This window comes from Bos mutus, chromosome 4 (assembly GCF_027580195.1).
Source record: "Bos mutus isolate GX-2022 chromosome 4, NWIPB_WYAK_1.1, whole genome shotgun sequence".
NCBI lineage: Eukaryota > Metazoa > Chordata > Mammalia > Artiodactyla > Bovidae > Bos > Bos mutus.
The window spans coordinates 55,242,631-55,261,301 of NC_091620.1; the positions used below are offsets into that span (position 1 = coordinate 55,242,631).

At 44.4% G+C, this 18,671-nt stretch overlaps 1 protein-coding gene across 1 annotated transcript in view; it reads left to right on the forward strand.

Moving 5' to 3' along the window:
- The window catches only part of FKBP9 (FKBP prolyl isomerase 9), a 43,728-nt gene that overhangs the window by 23,161 nt on the left and 1,896 nt on the right, over positions 1–18,671 (forward strand). The window contains exons 6-9 of the mRNA XM_070369512.1: positions 1,711–1,856; positions 9,733–9,919; positions 13,706–13,851; positions 15,372–15,535. Of these exons, the coding sequence (XP_070225613.1) occupies positions 1,711–1,856; positions 9,733–9,919; positions 13,706–13,851; positions 15,372–15,535 (643 nt within the window). The remainder of the gene's footprint in view (positions 1–1,710; positions 1,857–9,732; positions 9,920–13,705; positions 13,852–15,371; positions 15,536–18,671) is intronic.

Below are 18,671 nucleotides of genomic sequence, written 5' to 3' on the forward strand. Positions count from 1 at the left end.
AATGTAATAATTTCACATCAACCCCTTCCATTTTCACCACTTGAGGCAAATATTAAAAACCTTCCACAGACTCTCTCCATGCTTGTAAACTCTTTCATGTTTAAATCTGTAATCCATCTGGAATTTATTGTGGTGTTCAGTATGACCATAAGGATCTAAATGTTTTTTTCCCAGATGGTTAGCTAGTTTTTCCAGCACTATTGAATAACTTGTCTTTTCCTCACTCATCCAAAATCTGACATTTATTATGTACTAAATTCTTACATACACTTTGAGTCTTGGTCTAGAATTTTTATCCCTTTCCAGTGATCTAGCTATTATTCCTGGGCCACTATCACACCTTTAGCTATGGTAACTTTTTAATTTGTATGATAGAGAATATTCTTTTTCTCTTTATTTTTTTTTTCTTTTTCTCTTTAAACATTTTTTTTTCCTATTAAGTGATACATTGACATGATTTAAAATTCTGGAAGTATAAAAGGATAAACAAGGAAGAATTTTCCCCCTCTCCTTGACCATCAACCTCCTAGTTCCCCTCTTCACAGGGAACTAGTGTGATGATGTAATAGGTCTTCCATTCATATACAATGAAATGCAGATAATTATGTAAATAATCTGCTTCCTGGCTGAGGAGAGTCACTTGATACTGTCATTTCTTCATGCTCTGTGGCTCTGTGGTCCCTGAGGGGCGCTGAGAAGGAAGAGCGCCTCACAGCTCTGCCTTTTCATCTCCCTGCCCCCACTGCTGGCCATTCTCTCTGAGGCCATCATCCTTGGGCTGTGTTTGAAGAGACACTGACAGTGAACTGGCTCTTTCAGGACAAGCTTTTTGCCACATCTGCGCCATGTAAGGGTGGGTAATGCGCGCAGATCATTGCAGGTCAGTTTGGTAGCAGACCTGACGTTTGAAGTTTTATTATTTTATTCTGGAATCACCAGGCTTTGGGAAATTTATCCCAATTCTCTCCAAACTCATAGTGTAATCAGAACCAGAGAGGTTGGATCTCTCCACTGAGCGGAATGCTTGGGTCTCCTGCCAGAGACATTGAGAAAGGCAGGTACTCACCCGGAGGTGGCTTGATGAGCAGCAATTACAGCAGGGAGGGTTCATCCAGGCCCTGGTGGAGACTGGAGAGTTAAACTGCTCTCAGTACATATACTACTTTTCTGGCAGTCCAAATATTCATGTCTCACGTAAACAGGTGTTCTCCTCTTTAGAGAAATTCTTAATTTCTTTTTAAATTTTTTCCCTTTTTTGGCTTTCCTTTGAAACTTTATATTAGAGTAATAGAAGACTTTAAAACTTCTAAATAAAACTGTTTACAGGAGCTCACAGATAAATTCTTAGTTTCTGTTAAGGACCCCTTGATGCTTTTTTCATTGACTAAACATGGTCCCCAAGAGTACAGTCGTTTCCATTAGCTACATTCCTGCATGGTTGCTTCTTGTAACCTGCATCCAGTTCATAACCTGACTAAAGCCAAATGCTGGAGGGCTTCTTTATGTGAGCATTTCTGCTGGAAGCAGCTCCCACGCTGTGTGTGGACCCTTGTTCTCCATTTCAGGGAAGCATGTTTCCTGGCTCGTCCTCCAGCTCTAGGGTGCACCGCATCTCTGGTCTGGAGGCCTCCGTGCTCTGGCTGCTTCATGGAACCTGTTCCACAGCAACTGCGGCGTCCCTTGTGACCAAGCTCTTTTCCTCTTTCCCAGCTACTCGCGGAACCGCACTTTTGACACGTACATTGGGCAGGGCTACGTGATTCCTGGGATTGATGAAGGTTTACTTGGCGTCTGCATCGGAGAGAAGCGGAGGATCGTGGTCCCCCCTCACCTGGGGTATGGTGAGGAAGGAAGAGGTGAGCTCTGGGTGCTTCTAGGATAAACTGAGAGCACTAATTGCTGCTTCCACAATGCTTGGAATAGGGCCTCTTGAGAGCCAAAGCATAGAAGCTAAAGTCTAGCCTCAGACTTGAATGCTCAAATATAACTCTAGTTTCTAGAGGTGCTCTGCCGTTTCTCCCTGTTACCCCTGCCCGTCTTCCTTTTGAAAAATTTAAAACTACATCAGAGTTGAAAGAACTGTGCAATGAACTCCACTTAGATTCACCAGTTGTTAACATCTTGCTATGTATTTATTTTTTCTGTATGTGTAAAACTATTTTCTCTTTGTTGAGCTATTTGAAAGTAAATGCCAACTCCCGCTTCTTTTGTTGAAGTATATTTGACATATAACATTGTGTGCATTTAAAGTGTACATGCTATTTTGATATGTTTATATATTGTAATGTGATTGCCATTGTAGTGATAATTAGCACCTCTATCATGGTGTGTGTTCAGTCGCTCAGTTGTGTCCGACTCTTTGCGACCCCATGGACTGTATAGCCTGCCAGGTTCCTCTGGCCATGGGATTTCCCAGGCAAGAATACTGGAATGGGTTCCCATTTCCTACTCCAGGGGATGTTCCTGACCTAGGGATCGAACCTGACACAGGGATCAAACCTGAGTCTCCTGGATTAGCAGGGAGATTCTTTACCACTGAGCCATCTGGGAAGCCCTTCTGTCATGGTACATAATTACCATTTTTTTGAGGGGGTTGGGATAATTGATAATGAGCAAGTTTGATGATTATAATATTGTTGTCTGTATTTGCTATACTGTGCATTGTATTTTGGTTTTTGTTTTTAACAACTTTATTGAAATATGCCATAAAATTCACCTATTTTAGGTATACAACTCAATGACTTTTAGTAAATGTATTGAGATGTACAGTTATCATATTAATCCAGTTTTAGAATATTTGTCACCCAAAGAGCAAACTTTTTAAAAAAATCACATCATATATGTTGACTTTAGAAAAAGAAAACAGAGCTCATCAACAACAAAAATTTCCCATAATCTCACCAGCCAGGAATAAGCATTATTAATATGGTAGATGGAATACTGGCCACAAAGATGTCCATGTTCTAATCTGCAGAACATGTGAATATGCTATTTTACATGGCAAAAGAGACTTTGCAGATATAATTAAGGTGAGGGTCTTGAGATGAGGAGGTTATCCTGGATCATCCAGATGGCCTTAATGTACTTCCTAGGATCTTTATATGGAGAAGGCAATGGCACCCCACTCCAGTACTCTTGCCTGGAAAATCCCATGTACGGAGGAGCCTGGTAGGCTGCAGTCCATGGAGTCGCTAAGAGTCGGACATGACTGAGCAACTTCACTTTCACTTTTCACTTTCCTGCATTGGAGAAGGAAATGGCAACCCACTCCAGTGTTCTTGCCTGGAGAATCCCAGAGACTGGGGAGCCTGGTGGGCTGCCGTCTATGGGGTCGCACAGAATTAGATATGACTGAAGCGACTTAGCAGCAGCAGCAGCAGCAGGATCTTTATAAGAGACCAGAGAGAGGAGAAAATGCTAGGCTGCTGACTGAGAAACTGGAGGAAGGGGCCACAAGCCGAGGAAGAAGGGTGACCTTGAGAAGCTTGAAAGATGAGAAAACAGATTCTCCTCTGAAACCTCCAAAAGAAACACATCCCTGCCAATAACTTTAGTTTAGACTTTGACCCCTGAGTTATAAGAATACATTTCTGTTGTTTTAAGCCACCAAGTTTGTGGTAATTTGTTACAGCAGCATTAGGAAACTAATACAACTATAAAGTGGTTGTATACTTCTGTATCTTGAGTATATGTGAATCTGTATTGGTAAAAGGAAATACATATCCATTTACACTAATAAATACTGACAAAAATTGTGATCATCTACACATATTACTTTGTAATTTCTCTTTATCTAATTTGTTGTGAACAGTGTTTTATGCCAACAGGTTGCATAGAATTTTAATGGTTGCATAAACCATATTTGTGCAAATATGCATATCTATTCCAAACCATATTTCCTTTCTTTTTTTCTAATATACCAGGAACTTTGCTAACTTAGGAATAGTTGATGCAGTATTGTTTTGCTTTTGTGTTCTTTTTGCTGGCTGGCCTGGCTGGCTGTACACATTCATTTCGTTAACCCTCTTCTGACTTCTACTACTGCATCTATCATATGGATTTCAGAATTTTCCCAGTAGGATTTGTTTGAAAGGTCTAAGAAGCCCCAGGTTGGTTGTATTTTTTTCTCTGACTTAAATTTCTGTTATAAAGCCACAAGAAGTCACAGCTTACAATCTTAAGATCATTCAGCAGGCCTCACTTCCTGTCCTGTTTGTCTAGTGTCTTGATGGTCTTTTTTTTTTTTGTATTATGTAAATGTCTGTGCTGTACTAAGTCACTTCAGTCGTGTTCAAATCTGTGCAACCCTGTGGACTGCAGCCATCCAGGCTTCTCTGTTTGTGGGACTCTTCAGGCAAGAATACTTGAGTGGGTTGCCATGCCCTCCTCTGGGATCTTTCCAACCTAGGGATTGAACCCGCAGCTCCTACACCTCCTGCACTGCAGGTAGATTCTTTACTGCTGAGCCACCAGGGAAGCCCCATGCAAATATCTACTTCTAGACAAATACATACAGGAATAAACAAATACTTTCAGAGTACCCTGTTTTGTTATGCCCTTAGAACTAATTCTTCCCTTCCCTAAGAAGAATATTGCTGATGGAAAACATTTGGTTAAATTATTTTTCTACTTTTGGCTTTCTCTCAAGTATGAGATAGTTTGCAAAGAATTATATAAAGTTCTGGGAAGCATTTGAAGTCTCATACATTTTCTGGGCACAAGGCTGCTTCACCCTGAATCATGTGTTGCCATGGAGGGAGGGGCACCCTGGCAAGTAACACCCAGGTGCTCTTGCACAGGATCTGTCTCTGACCTGTTGGTTAACAAGTACCTCTAGCCTTCTGCAGGATTTGCACAGGACCTAACTTTAATCATGGAGGGACTGACCTTAGAAGGGTGTCAGGACCCAGAGGAAATCTGTAGCTTCCTTACCGAATACCACAGGATCGGGAATATTTGCGGAAGGAAGAAATGCTGGGCTCTTCTGGGTTCTCCAATTGATCAGCATTTCATTTTGTTGCAGTTATGTTCTCTTACAGGGTTGATGGAGGGGAGGGGACAGTCCTTCTGTAAAGGCTCTGGGCCTTTTTACTGTCTGCTTTGTTCCATGGGGTTCAGCCCTAACTTTAGAGCACCTGGATATGTTCCCGACCGTGAAGTGGAGAATAAATTCTACTGCAGGGTTGTGGAAGCATCACTTCCTCAATGGTTTTCTGCCCCCCAACTTCCACATTACCTTTTTTTTAAATTGGAGGGTAGTTGTTTTATAATGTTAGTTTCTACTGTACAACAGCATGAATCAGCTATTAGTATACATATATCTCCCCCCTCTCTTGAGCACATTTTCTTTTAAGCACTCTTTTTCAAAAGTTGAAAGAGAAGCTAATGTTTGACCCATACTCTCAAAGATTTCTCATATATAAGCTCGTTCAAACTTCAAAACAGTTCTCAGTTAAGAACATGAGCCCCAAAGAGGTTGAGTCCACAATAGCTAATTAGTATGGAGCTGAATTGGACCCAGGGCTCTTACTGCCTGTGTCACAAGTGGAGGGGAAGAATGCCTTTCCATTAGGCTGTGACTTGTTGAAACCCATATATGGAGAACTGAGGACTCCAACCGGAAGTCCCAGAGCTCTCAGAGGAAACTCATGCTTCCAAGGAGTCACCGAGCTTCCTTCTGGTCCAAAGTGCCAGTCGGCTTTATTTTTTTGTCATCTGTGTCTCTTCTTGAGGAAGCTTATCTAGTGGAGAAAATTGACGACTACTTTTCTGCATTGGTTATGGGTTTATTCAAAGAGGAGGCTGGTGCCATGATGAAAAGCTAGATTTCAAGTTTGCTGGTAATGGGGAGGAAAATCATTTCCTCTATGCTTCTAGGTTCTTCTGGCTGGTCTAGGAATTAAATTGATATGAGACAGAATAACAGGAGAAAATCAAAGTTTAAGGACGTATATATGGGAGGAATCTAAGGAAACTGAGTAACTCACCAAAATGTTTGAAGCCCTCGCCTTAACATCACCTTTAGCTAAAGACAGAAGAGGATGTTGGGTGTAGTGTTTTCAGACTTCAAAAGGGAGGAAGGTGATTGACTTGGAGAAGGTAAAGCAAGTGTTAGGTATACAGATATTTGTTAGGCCACACAGACATTGGGACCTGAGAGAAATTTTAACTAACAGACTGCTAGTTTCCTCCCTGTCTACACACCTAATTCATACTGTAGTAATCTATGGTATAGCTCCCCACCTCCCCTACCCCCGAACAGGTCCTCTATCTACATTCTTTAGGCAGTTAAGTAGGAGATAAAAGAGGGTTTTTGTTTGAGTCTTTTGGGTCTTGCTCTCAACTTGAAATAATGCACATGTCAAAGAGATGTTTTGGGGTGGTAAATTTTGCTCCCCTACACTGGGGAGAATGGGCCACCATTTATAGGGGGAACTGTCATCAGGTTGGCTCATCATCAGTTACTAGGAAAACCAGCATCTGGCACCGGCCACACCTGTAGGCAGTTACTGATTAAGCACTATGATTAAGATAATTGGACAGTGATGTGAGTGAAGCAGGAATTGGTCAAGCAGGGGCAGTACAGAGAGCAAGAGAACAGCCATCTTGAATGTAGTTCAGTCATACAGTTGGCACAGGGAGGTTAAATTTGCATTGGCCCAGTGCCATCAGGTCCTTGTCCCTTTCTGGGCTTCATCCACATACTTTCTTCAGAGAAGTTAATGGAACTGCTCAAGATGCAGCTTTCTTTCTCACCAATCTCCTATACCAACCATGGCCTGCAGCCTGGTCCTCTTCATGGAGATGTTCAGTCGCTCAGTCGTGTCCAACTCTTTGCGATCCCATGAACTGCAGCATGCCAGGCTTCCCTGTCCTTCAGTATCTCTTGGAGTTTGCTCAAATTCATGTCTCTTGAGTCAGTGATGCTATCTAACCATTTCATCCTCTGCTGCCCTCTTCTCCTTTTGCCTTCAATCTTTCCCAGCATCAGGTTCTGTTCCCTGGTTGACTCTTTGCATCAGGTCGTCAAAGTACTGGAGCTTCAGCTTCAGCATCAGCCCTTCCAATGAATATTCAGGGTTGATTTCCTTTAGGATGGACTGGTTTGATCTCCTTGTTGTCCAAGGGACTCTCAAGAGTCTTCTCCAGCACCACGATTCAAGGGCTTCCTAAATAGCATCCGCTGCTCACTTACAGACCATTTAGCACAGTGTTCCTTAAACTTGGCTGCCCCTTAGAGGGGCAAAACAAAGCAACACAAAAGCCCTGGGAAACAAAACAGAACCATACTATGCCTGGCGGCACTCTAGTTCAGCTATTCTCAAATGTTGGTGCTGTCACAGAAGAGAATCGCCTGAGAGCTAAAAGATTACAGAACCAAAGGTGCTGCCTGGGAAAAGCCCTGGCCCTTTGTATTTTCACCCAGTTCTGCAGGACATCCTGATAGCACCCAAGACCGAGACAGACCACTGCACTAGATAAGCTAAATCTGAATCTTAGAGGGCACCCAGGTGATTTTTTTTTTCAGGTCATCATGACTTTTTCTTTTATTCTGTGAATGTGGTGAATTAATTTTTATTGTGGTGAAATGTACATATTTACCATTTAAACACTTTTTAAAGTTTACAGTTCTGTGCCATTGAATTTATTCACAATGTGGTATAACCATCAACATACCCAGAACTTTTCTATCATCCCAAACTCTCCATTACCCTCTCTCCCTCCAGCCCACGTGAACCGTCATTCTACTTTCTGTCTCCACGAGTTTGCCTATTCCAAGTGTCTCACATAATTGAAAACATACAATATTTGTCTTTCTGTGTCAGAGCATAATGTTTTCAAGGTTCATTCCCAGTCGATTGTAAGGGATAACCAAGATTGAGAAACCATTGAGATGGCTCCACAGCCACTCACCCCTGTTAGCATGTCCTGTTTCCTGCAGAGAGCGGCCCTTGACTCTGGTTTCTGAGCACCTTCCTATGGCAGTTGGCAGTACCTGGTTCCTATGGAAAAGATCCTGCATCTTGTTACTGCTCACGTTAGCAACTCCCCATCACTAGTGAATATCAGGCACCTGTGTTCTGCTGTGGACGCACAAGCTTCTCTAATTACACCTTGGTAACTTCGGGCAGGTGTCTAAACCTGTGCCTCGGTTTCCTCATCTGTAGGTTGGGAATATGATTATAATGAGATTAAATAAACTAATACATCGAAAGCACTTACAAGAGTGCCTGGTACTTAATAAGCACCTATCCATTAAGTATGTGTTAGAGAGAAAGCAGACAAAAAACAGAAAAGTACATGGTGGGAGTTGGAAGATCGGGGTGAGGAGGGGCTGTTGATGTTCACGTATCTCTACTGAATTCTGTTGATAGCTGTGTTATTTTCTTGAACAAGTTATATATGAGTTGGTTTCCTTGTCTGCAAAATGCTAATGAAAATATTATACATTCTTGATTCTAAGTATTATTGTTTACAAATCTTTTACATTTAAATTCTGAAATGATTTGGCAAATGTGGTTAACAACTGATGCCTCCCTAGAAGCGGTCATTAGATTCATGCAGGAATTGCTGTTCCTGAATTTATGATAATATTTACCCAACAAGGTTGCTGCAGAGATTTAATAAGAGAATGTATGTGAAAAATGCTTTGTAACGTGTAAAATGGGCTTCCCAGGTGGCTCTAGTGGTAAAGGACCTGCCTGCCATTGCAGGAGATGTAAGAGATGTGGGTTCAATCCCAGGGTCGGAAGATCCCCCGGAGAAGAGCATGGCTACCCACTCCAGTATTCATGCCTGGAGTATCCCATGGACAGAGCAGCCTGGCAGGCTATGGTTCACTGGGTCACAAAGAGTCAGACAACTGAAGTGACTTAGCACACACACACACACACACACACACAGTGTAAAACATTATCTCATATACGATGTGAGATAATGTTCTCAAAAGTGGAAGTGCAATAACTTTGTGTAGAACAGGACGTGTCATAAAGCACTTTGTGAACTGTTAGGTGTATATCTTAAGGGGTGTATATGGGCCAGTTTTAGCTAGGTATTTTCCCCCATGATGCTGATGCTGGGAAAGACCCTAATGCTGGGAAAGATTGAAGGCAGGAGGAGAAGGGGATGACAGAGGATGAGATTGTTGGATAGCATCACCGACTCAATGGACATGAGTGTGAGCAAGTTCTGGGAGTTGGTGATGGACAGGGAAGCCTGGCGTGCTGCAGTCCGTGGGGTCGGAAAGAGTTGGACACAGCTCAGCGACTGAACTGAACTTCCCCCCATGAAGTTACTGTTGTTTTGCTTCTCTTGAGCAGTGGTAGGGCACTAAAGTGATTTTATTTCTCTAACTGATTTTCTTATTTCACCTCTTCTAGCAGGAGCGGGGCAAGTGTTAATTGGCTGAGCTTTAGTTTTCTCATCTCTGATGAACTTAGCTGTAAGTCTTTCAGGCTTAACCATTCCATGGGGCAGTAGTGCACTGTCTTGACTTTTAGTCCAAACTGTGCTCCTGACTGTGGACCCTGGACAAATCTGTGCCTCAGTTTCCCCATCTATAAAACTGAGTTAGTTTACATTTTAACAGCCCTTCTAGCTTTGTTCTTCCAGCATCCCTAGGATTACATAGCTGGGTCCCTGCGTTTCTCACTGAGGTCTGTGACGAGTACCTGGTGACACGAGGGGTCAGGTGTGCTGCTACTATTCTAATTGCCTGTGTCTGTCCTCTAGGGAACATCCCTGGCTCGGCCGTGCTGGTGTTTGACATCCACGTGATTGACTTTCACAACCCGTCAGACTCCATCAGCATCACCTCCCACTACAAGCCCCCTGACTGCTCAGTGCTGAGTAAGAAAGGGGATTACCTCAAGTATCACTACAATGCCTCACTTCTGGACGGGACCCTGCTGGATTCCACGTAAGGGCAGCAGGGATTGGGGGGGTGTGAGCCTGGCGGATAACAGTCGGTATTCCCGTGGCCCCCCTTTTCTTGTCCCGATACTCATCGAGGGCTTTTGCTTCCATGCCTTTGCACTGTGTATCTTAAGTGTACGTCACTACTCTGGTACCTTGTTCTAAGAGTTCCCTCTGAACGGTCTCATCTTGTCCCCTTGAAACTGTCTGAAAAGATCTCGTAACTACTGTCTTTAAAAATTAACCCACAGATAAAATCCAAGCTCCAGAGTCTCTCTGGAGGCACGTGAGGCTCTCTTGTCGCTCCGTTCTGCCTCAGCAGTCTCATCTTCTGCTGAGGTCCGTCTTCGGCCTCCCAGGGGTGCCGTGTGCCGTGGTGCAGGATGTGCACCGCGTTCATCCTTCCTCCTGGCCAACCTCTGCCCTGGTCTCAGTGCCTTCCCTTTTCGCAAGGTCTTTGCCTAGTTCCTAGGAAGAATCAACTGTTCTCACTTCTGTAGTCTCATAATGTTTTATGTGTTACCTGCCTTTTAGTTGGGGGCTTCCCAGGTGGCTCAGTGGTAAAGAATTCGCCTGCCAATGCATGAGACACAGGAGACGTGGCTTTGATCCCTGGGTCAGGAAGATCCCCTGGAGGAGGAAATGGCAACGCACTCCAGTATTCTCACCTGGGAAATCCCATGGACAGAGGAGCCTGGCGGGCTACAGTCCATGGAGTCACTAGAGTCGGACATGACAGAGATTGAGCTGCGCACACACCTTGTAGCTGTTTTTGTTTCTATCACTGTTGCTGGTCTGAACACCTTAGATACTCAACATGTTTATTCATCTTTTTACTCCTTACACTTAGCCCAGAACAGAACGCAAAGGAAGTATTTTATAAATATTAATTGAGATGAATCTAAAACCATATTACTAGGAATCAACAGTGTATACTAGTATCATGCAGGTAAAAGGAGCTTTGCTCCTTATGTATCTGAATCTTTAGATTGTCTTTGGAAGTGAAAGTCGCTCAGTCACGTCCAACTCTGCGACCCCATGGACTGTAGCCTGCCAGACTCCTCTGTCCATGGAATTCTCCAGGCTAGAATACTGGAGGAGGTAGCTGTTCCCTTCTCCAGGGGATCTTCCCAACCCAGGGATCGAACCCAGGTCTCCTGCATTACAGGCGGATTCTTTACCATCTGAGCCAAGGTAATATGCTATTCTCTTTGGGAAGGAAACATTTTCAGCCTTTCTTTGTGTCTCCATATAAATACATCCATTTTTGTACTGAGCCTGGCTTAGAATCCTAAGTTTAGTCTTAAGGAGAAAGAACAGCTTCATATAAATATGTGCTACTGCATTTATTCTAGATGGAGAGGGTCTTGTCTCCTTCTTACCCATCCCTTTGTCTTCTAGCCTCAGGTGACAGAGTGTGGCCAGGTGTGGAGAGCTTGAGGGACATACTGCTCAGAGCATTCTCTCTGGTGCTTTGAGACCTAAAGCATTTAATGTATTTCATCAGATCTCAAATGTGTTGGTTGTTAGAAGCATCATTTTATGTATCTCAAGAAACTAAGAACGCTGTCAAAAAATAACAACATGATGTCTGTTGTAAGATGTATCCCAAATCAAGAAGAAATTAAAATGTGAAAAAATGTGCATTACAGAATCAATGAAATATGCTCTAGCTCCTGGGGCCCAGATTTACAGGAGAATCTAGCTTACAACAAACTTCACTGCACTAATGATTAGAAACTTGTGGAGGACAGTGGGGAAGAAGCATGGCTTGCATTTGTTCTGGGTTCAGTGAGCTTGTGCATGGGAAAACAAGGTTAGGACAGCCTGTAAGGCCGATGGCCAGCTGTCATTGCTGGGGCTGACATTCCTATTCTTGTTGGTCCTCCTACAGCTTTGGAAAGGGGAAGTGGGGGTGGGAAATGAACAAAGGAATTTCTTTGGTGGATCAGGATATGCGTCTCTTGTGGGGTGGGGGAATCCGATTTCCTGCTTCTGAGGCCTGTTTGGCGGATGCACAATATTCTTACAGAGCATGCAGGAGCCACGTGACACTCCTTCCTCTTCCCAGAGACTCCATCCTGAACCACGGGAGTCATTTGTGTCACGTGTACATTGACACGAAAGAGCAGTGTCTGGGCGGCCCTGCGGGTTCTCTCCTGGGTGGAAGTTTCAGAGTACCAGGGTCGTGGGAAGTGCGGCAGGAGAAGGCTTACCTGTGTGTGGGAGGAGCTTCTTCTGGAGGATGGGGTCTGGCCCCACCCCAAGCCCACGTGGGCTCTATTAACAGCTTGGCAGGTGCGGCTGTTGTTGCTCATTGATCGCGACTGGGAGAGTCTGTGATGGAAGGGAGAGAGGGGAACGTGGGTGGAGAGCCAGAGAGGGCTGCCTGTAGGCAGGAAGCAGGAAGCTTGCGGCGAATGGGAAGCCGGGAATACACAGAAGGAATGAGGAGAATGTCTGAGACAGAAACTGGCAAATCAAAAATAAAAGGATGACTTGAGGGAAAAGAATGAGCTGGGTTTTCAGAGATGACATGTAAAAACAAGTTTCTTGTTTAGAGGGTTCTCTTCATGTGTGTTGAAACTGGCCTCAGAAAAGAATAAACACTTGTTATTTGATAACTCAATGAGTTCTTGGATATTCTGTAAGATTTTGAAACCCAACTGTCCCATGGGAAGTTGCCCAGGGTCCCTGGAGAGAGGCAGTGTGAGGGCGCCTCTGTGCTGCTGACAAAGGAGGGTTGTGTTGGGGTAGGGCAGAGGACGAGCCCTCCCTCAGGCCTGGGGCCAAGGCGTCCAGTCTGGAACTGGCTTTGTTTCCCTTTCACCCCAGGTGGGACAGATGCCAATGCTGTTTTGGCCCTTCGCCTGCAGGAGGCTAGGAAGCGTGAGAAGGGGAGGTGACCAAAGGGGCGGTACCTTCCTTGTCACCACCTGGTGATGGATATCAAGGGGGCACCAAGATAGCCAGGAGATGTTTCTTTGGATTTGAAGAATATTCCCATTGTTTGCTTTTAGGAAGTGATAGGAATGCATCAATTTGAAAATAGATTTACTTTCAGTACTGATTGAGGTGACTTTTATTTGGATTCTCTTGGGATTTTGGGCATCAAGGCTCATTAAAAGCATGGCCCAAGTTAACTGTTATTATTCTGGAGTCATAGAGTGTTACAGGCACAAGCATGTCGCACTCTCAAGGCTGTCCATTTATTGAGCTCCTGATGCTTGCTCTCCTCCGTGCCAAGCATATTATTTGCTATTTAGAATATCCTGTGCAATAGCTGTTATTATCTCTATTTTATAGATGAGGAAACTGTAAAACTATATTTCTGTCAAATTAAGCGGCAGAACCAGGATTCAGACTCAGGTCTTGCTGAATGCAAATCTGGGTCTTAACTACATTACATATTTTTAAAATTTTCATGAAAATTTCTGACTAAAATTTCAGAACACTGACTAAAACTGAGTGACTTAGCAGGTATTTACGCATATCCCACTTGTTTTGCCAAATGTTCTGTAAGGTCTTTTATAACAAGAGGATTCATTGCAATATGCCCAAAACTCTCAACCAGTTCCTCAGTCGTCCCTTGATTTTCACCTTGAAACTTGGTGATTACAGGCTGGTTGTTTTGCAGACTGTCCCTCAGTGTGGGTTTGTGTCCTTATGATTCCACAGGAGTTTTGTATCTTTGGCAGAAAGATCACAGAAGTGACATGTTCTCAGGAAGACATGCTCAAGTACCAGTGGGTTGATGGCCTAACCAGAGATTCTTCTGTTTCATTTTCAGGTGGAATTTAGGCAAAACGTATAACATCGTTTTAGGATTTGGACAGGTCGTGTTGGGAATGGATATGGGTCTCAGAGAGATGTGCGTTGGAGAGAAGCGGACTGTGATCATTCCGCCCCACCTGGGCTACGGCGAGGCTGGCGTGGGTGAGTCTGTAGTAGAAAAGGCATCTGGGACATGGTCATTGTTTGTATTTTGTGCTTTTTGATGTTCTAACACAATATGCTTCTTCCATTTAAAACCCCAACCCAGAAAAGCTGTGGTTTTTATTCAAGTCTTTAGCATTTTTATTTCAAAACCCCATGAATTTGGTGTGAGTGCCATGTTAATGGGATTAAGCAGGGGTTTCTGTGGGAGAAAAAAAAACAAAAAACCCTTGACTCTTCAGACTCACGTGTGGGAAATGTCACTGAAAGGGCTTCCCAGATGAGCTCGGCGCTTCCTTGGGAAACTGTTTCCTGGGACAGTGGAATGCTATCTAAGAAGCTATCTAAGAAGATTTCCTTGTGGAAAAGATTGGTGTCAAGTTCTGGAAATACTGGTGGTATTTGCCCTCAGAGCTATTATGGTTTGATTCATGATTTTGGCCAAAATGAACCCTCCTCATGGGGTTTGGCGGGAACCCCTTCTTTTTCAGTTCTTGTACTTTTGCTGTTTGGAAATGGAGTAGATGGGAAGTGCTAATTTACAGAAGTGATAGGCACTTTGGATTGATTTTTTCAAATTTTTTAAATAATTGGAGAAGATATACTCTATGCTATTTTCCCCAATCTGAGAAAAAACACTTAAAAAAAATGTATCCTGTAAGATTATACTCCCATGACATATAATTAATTACAATATATAATTTAAAATAATACACATTACATTTATTATAGTCACATACTTCTGAGTTATTTTGGGCCCATACTATATATACTGTTCTAGAATTTGTGTTTACAAATCACATCATGGCTCATGATTTTAAGGCATAATGTATTATTCTTAAAGTTCTGTGGTTAAAGTTATTCAAAAGTTGTACCATTATAGTCTCTGCTGGTTGCTTTTAAACTTCTTTTCACCAAGACACAGTAAGAATTACATTTTATCTCCCAATTAGTGTTATGCATAAGCATACAATTTATACTTCGTATATGTATACATATGGGCTTCCCTGGTGGCTCAGTGGTAAAGAACCTGCCAGCCAATGCAGCAGCTGAGGGTTTCATCCCTGCTCCGGGAAGATCCTCTGGAGAAAGGAAAGGCAAACCACTCCAGTATTCTTACCTAGAGAACCCCACGGATACAAGAGTCTGGTGGGCTACGTCCATGGGGTCACAAAGAGTTGGACATGACTTAGTGACTGAGCAACAACAATAATACGTATAGATTTAGTTTTATATGATTAAAACTAAGTTCCATAAAATAGTATCTATCCTTTTTATGTATAATGTACTCTGATTTTATTCTCTCACTAATTTAAAAAAACGTTGGTCTCATTCTTTAAATTGATTTGAGACTCACTACCGACAGTTTGGAAGAACCACTTGCTGAGGCTGAACTTTTTGCTGTCCCAAGAGATTCCTCCATCCATGAGGCAGCCAGAGCCTGGGTGTTGGGGCGGGGGGCAGAGGGGCATGCTCGCTGCCTTGTTGTTAATGCCACCTCCACCCCTGTCCTGTGGCAGATGGAGAAGTGCCCGGCAGTGCCGTGCTGGTGTTTGACATCGAGCTGCTGGAGCTCGTGGCTGGCCTGCCAGAGGGGTACATGTTCGTATGGAACGGTGAGGTGTCAGCCAACCTCTTTGAAGAGATCGACAAGGATGGTGATGGAGAAGTCCTCCTGGAAGAGGTAACTGACCTTGTTGAATACAAGTGGGGCCCAAGGAGCTCAGGGAAGCTCCCTGGGCTGGGGCACCTATCCTGAATGTGAACCCACTCAGAGTGAGGATACCGCTGCTTGCTCCTTGTGATCTGTAAACTGCATGCTCGCTCGTGTGTCAGGCGCTTGCACACACACACTAAGTCCTCTAAGTCGAAGCTCACAGTTCCTCTTTGAAGAAACTGAGGCCCTGAGAAGTTCAGGGGTTGATTCCACGGCTCACGGATCTGGACTCAGTTCTTCGTTCCTGGGTGCTCACTGCTGCCTGCATGGTTCTAAGTGTTTTTCACATATATTATCTTGCTTAGCCCTCATGACAGCCAGGTAATCACCCCTATTTTTCAGAAGAAAACAGCTGTGCACAGAGAAGGTAAATGGCTTGCCCAAGTTTGCACAGCCATCCAGTGGTTTGTAGATGTCTTGATCGTCTAGATCCTGTGTTGTATCTCCTGAATGAGACACCCTTTGTGGAGCTGGGCAAGAGGGTCTTTGTCTTGTCGCAGCTCTGGGGAGTTTCAGGTCTCTGCCTGTTCCCATCTCCTTGTTCAAGGATGTGGCTCCAGCCTTCTCCCCTTCTCTCTTCTATCATCCACATTTTCCCAACTTCTGGACTATTCCCATTAGCTTAAGAGCATGCTGCTGTTTTTCCTTATTAATGCATCTTTCCATTTCTTTTATTTTTTTTGCTTTCTTTACAGCAGAAGCCTCAAGAGTTGTCTGTCCTTCCTGCCTCCAGTTCCTTTCCTCCTAATCTCTTTTACACCCAGTCCTGTTGGGTCTTTATCCTCCACGCCACTGAACTTGGTTTCTTGCTCAGGCACTGAACCCAATGGTCAGTTCGCAAGCTTGCTTTAGCACAGCTGTTTCCTTTTTGAGATGCCTTCTTTTCCTGGCTTCCACCTCACAGTTTCCCCAGGTTCCTTCTGCCTCACTGGTAGCTGCTTCTCCCAGGGCTTTTCAGAGTGAAGGGCCCCAGGCTAAGTCCTGAACTTTGCTCTCCTCCCCGTTGACATCATCCCTTGGTGACCCCCTCCCATCCTAAGGCTTTATCATCTTCATTCTGATGGCTTCTAGATTGGCAGCTCCGGGCCTGTCTTCTGTCCTCTTCACACTAAGGTATCAGCTGCCCACTTGACATCGTCATTCACTGAACCCCCAATATCCCCACAAAAACTTGCTTCACCCAAAGCCTTTCCCATCTCATTCGATGACAGCACTTCCCTTCCAGTTGCTCAGGAGAGAGCACCCAGTCATCTCTCCTCTTCCTCTCACAGGCTAGATTAAATCCATCAGGAAATTATTCTAGCTCTTTCTTGAAAATATACCCAGAACCTGACCACTTCTCACCACCTCCGCTCCATAGCACCTCAATCCAGTGTCCATCACCTCCCACTTGGACCTCTGCAGAGGTCTTCCTGCTCACACCCTTGCCCCTCACAGCAGCCAGAGTGGTCCTTCTAAAACGTGAGTTGGAACAGGGCCCGCTTCATCTCAGAACTCTGCAGAAGCCTCCCGTCAGGCAGCATCCTGCAGGCCCCAAACCCTTGTAGTTGTCCAGCCTGGAGACTGCAGAAAGAGCCTGGAGATGGTGACAGAGACATCAACAACTTATTGAACAGGGATCTTCCATGTCTGCAGCAAAGGTCCTGGAGTGTCACCCCCACAGTATATGGCAGATAGGACATAGCAGGAACCTTTACTACCCGGGGGAGAAGGCTGCTGCTGCTGCTAAGTCGCTGCAGTCGTGTCCGACTCTGTGCGACCCCAGAGACGGCAGCCCACCAGGCTCCCCGTCCCTGGGATTCTCCAGGCAAGAACACTGGGGTGGGTTGCCATTTCCTTCTCCAATGCATGAAAGTGAAAAGTGAAAGGGAAGTCACTCAGTCATGTCTGACGCTCAGCGACCCCATGGACTACAGCCTACCAGGCTCCTCTGTCCATGGGATTTTCCAGGCAAGAGTACTGGAGTGGGGTGTCATTGCCTTCTCCGGGAGGTGAAGGAGGCTACCATTAATAGGGGAATTAATGTCAGGTTGGCTCATCAGTTACCAAGGAAACCAGCAGCTAGGACACAACCCTCACAGGCCCTCAGGTTAAGACCATCATGAGGGCAGATATTTCCCTTTAATAAACTAGCAGGTGGAGCTGTTTTGGCATAAAGAGGAGAGCAATCACTAGCTGGGGCAGGGTTTCTTGTGAGTAGGGTGTAGGTGAAGCAAGGGCTGGCCGAGCAGTAAGAGAACAGCTGTATTTGTTGGCCTAATCATACATGCCTTTATATTCAAAGTCTTTGCAGTGGCCCCCAAGGGCCCCACAAAGCCCTCTACCACCTGCTCGCTGTGCCCTCCTTCCATCGACTCTCCCTTTGCTGTGCTGTAAACACACTGGGCATGTGTCCACCCGGGGCCTTTGCACCGGCTGTTCTCTGCTCAGCAGACATTTCCCCTAGGTAACTGCTAGGCTTGTTCCCTCACTTCCTTTAAGCCTCGATACACACTTCTCTTTAGCACTGTGCATTTACCCTGACCACCGAATTGATACTTAAACCAATTCCCCTGGCTGTACTCTTGATCTTCCTGACTTGGCTGACTCTTTCCTTTCTCTGGAGCATTTTATTTTCTAACTTAATATGTAGTTTACTTACCTTTTAAATGTTCCTTTTTTAGTGTTTGCAAAATATTCTAAATGTTCCTTTTTAATAGTGTATCTTTTCCACTAGTATACGCTAGAATTACAAGAGCAGGATGTTTTGTTTATTGATGAATCTTTAGGCTCTAGAATGCTGCTCAGCATACAGTAGACAGTAAGGTTTTATTGTATGAATGAATGAATTTTCAGAGGCAAGGATGATTAGGGGATCAGTCGTAGGTGGAAAACTAAGTGTTGATTTAGGGAAACAGGATAGTTCCAGTGACTGCTAGGTACTGGCTGCCTGGAACCTAAGCACTCCTATAGTCATTTTGTCCAAGGTTTTTAACCTGCATCCAGAGGTTAAAGCCATCCCCGGTGGCTCAGAGGTGAAGAATCTGCTTGCAGTGCAGGTGATGCAGGAGATACGGGTTCTACCTCTGGGTCAGGAAGATCCCCTGGAGGAGGGCATGGCAAC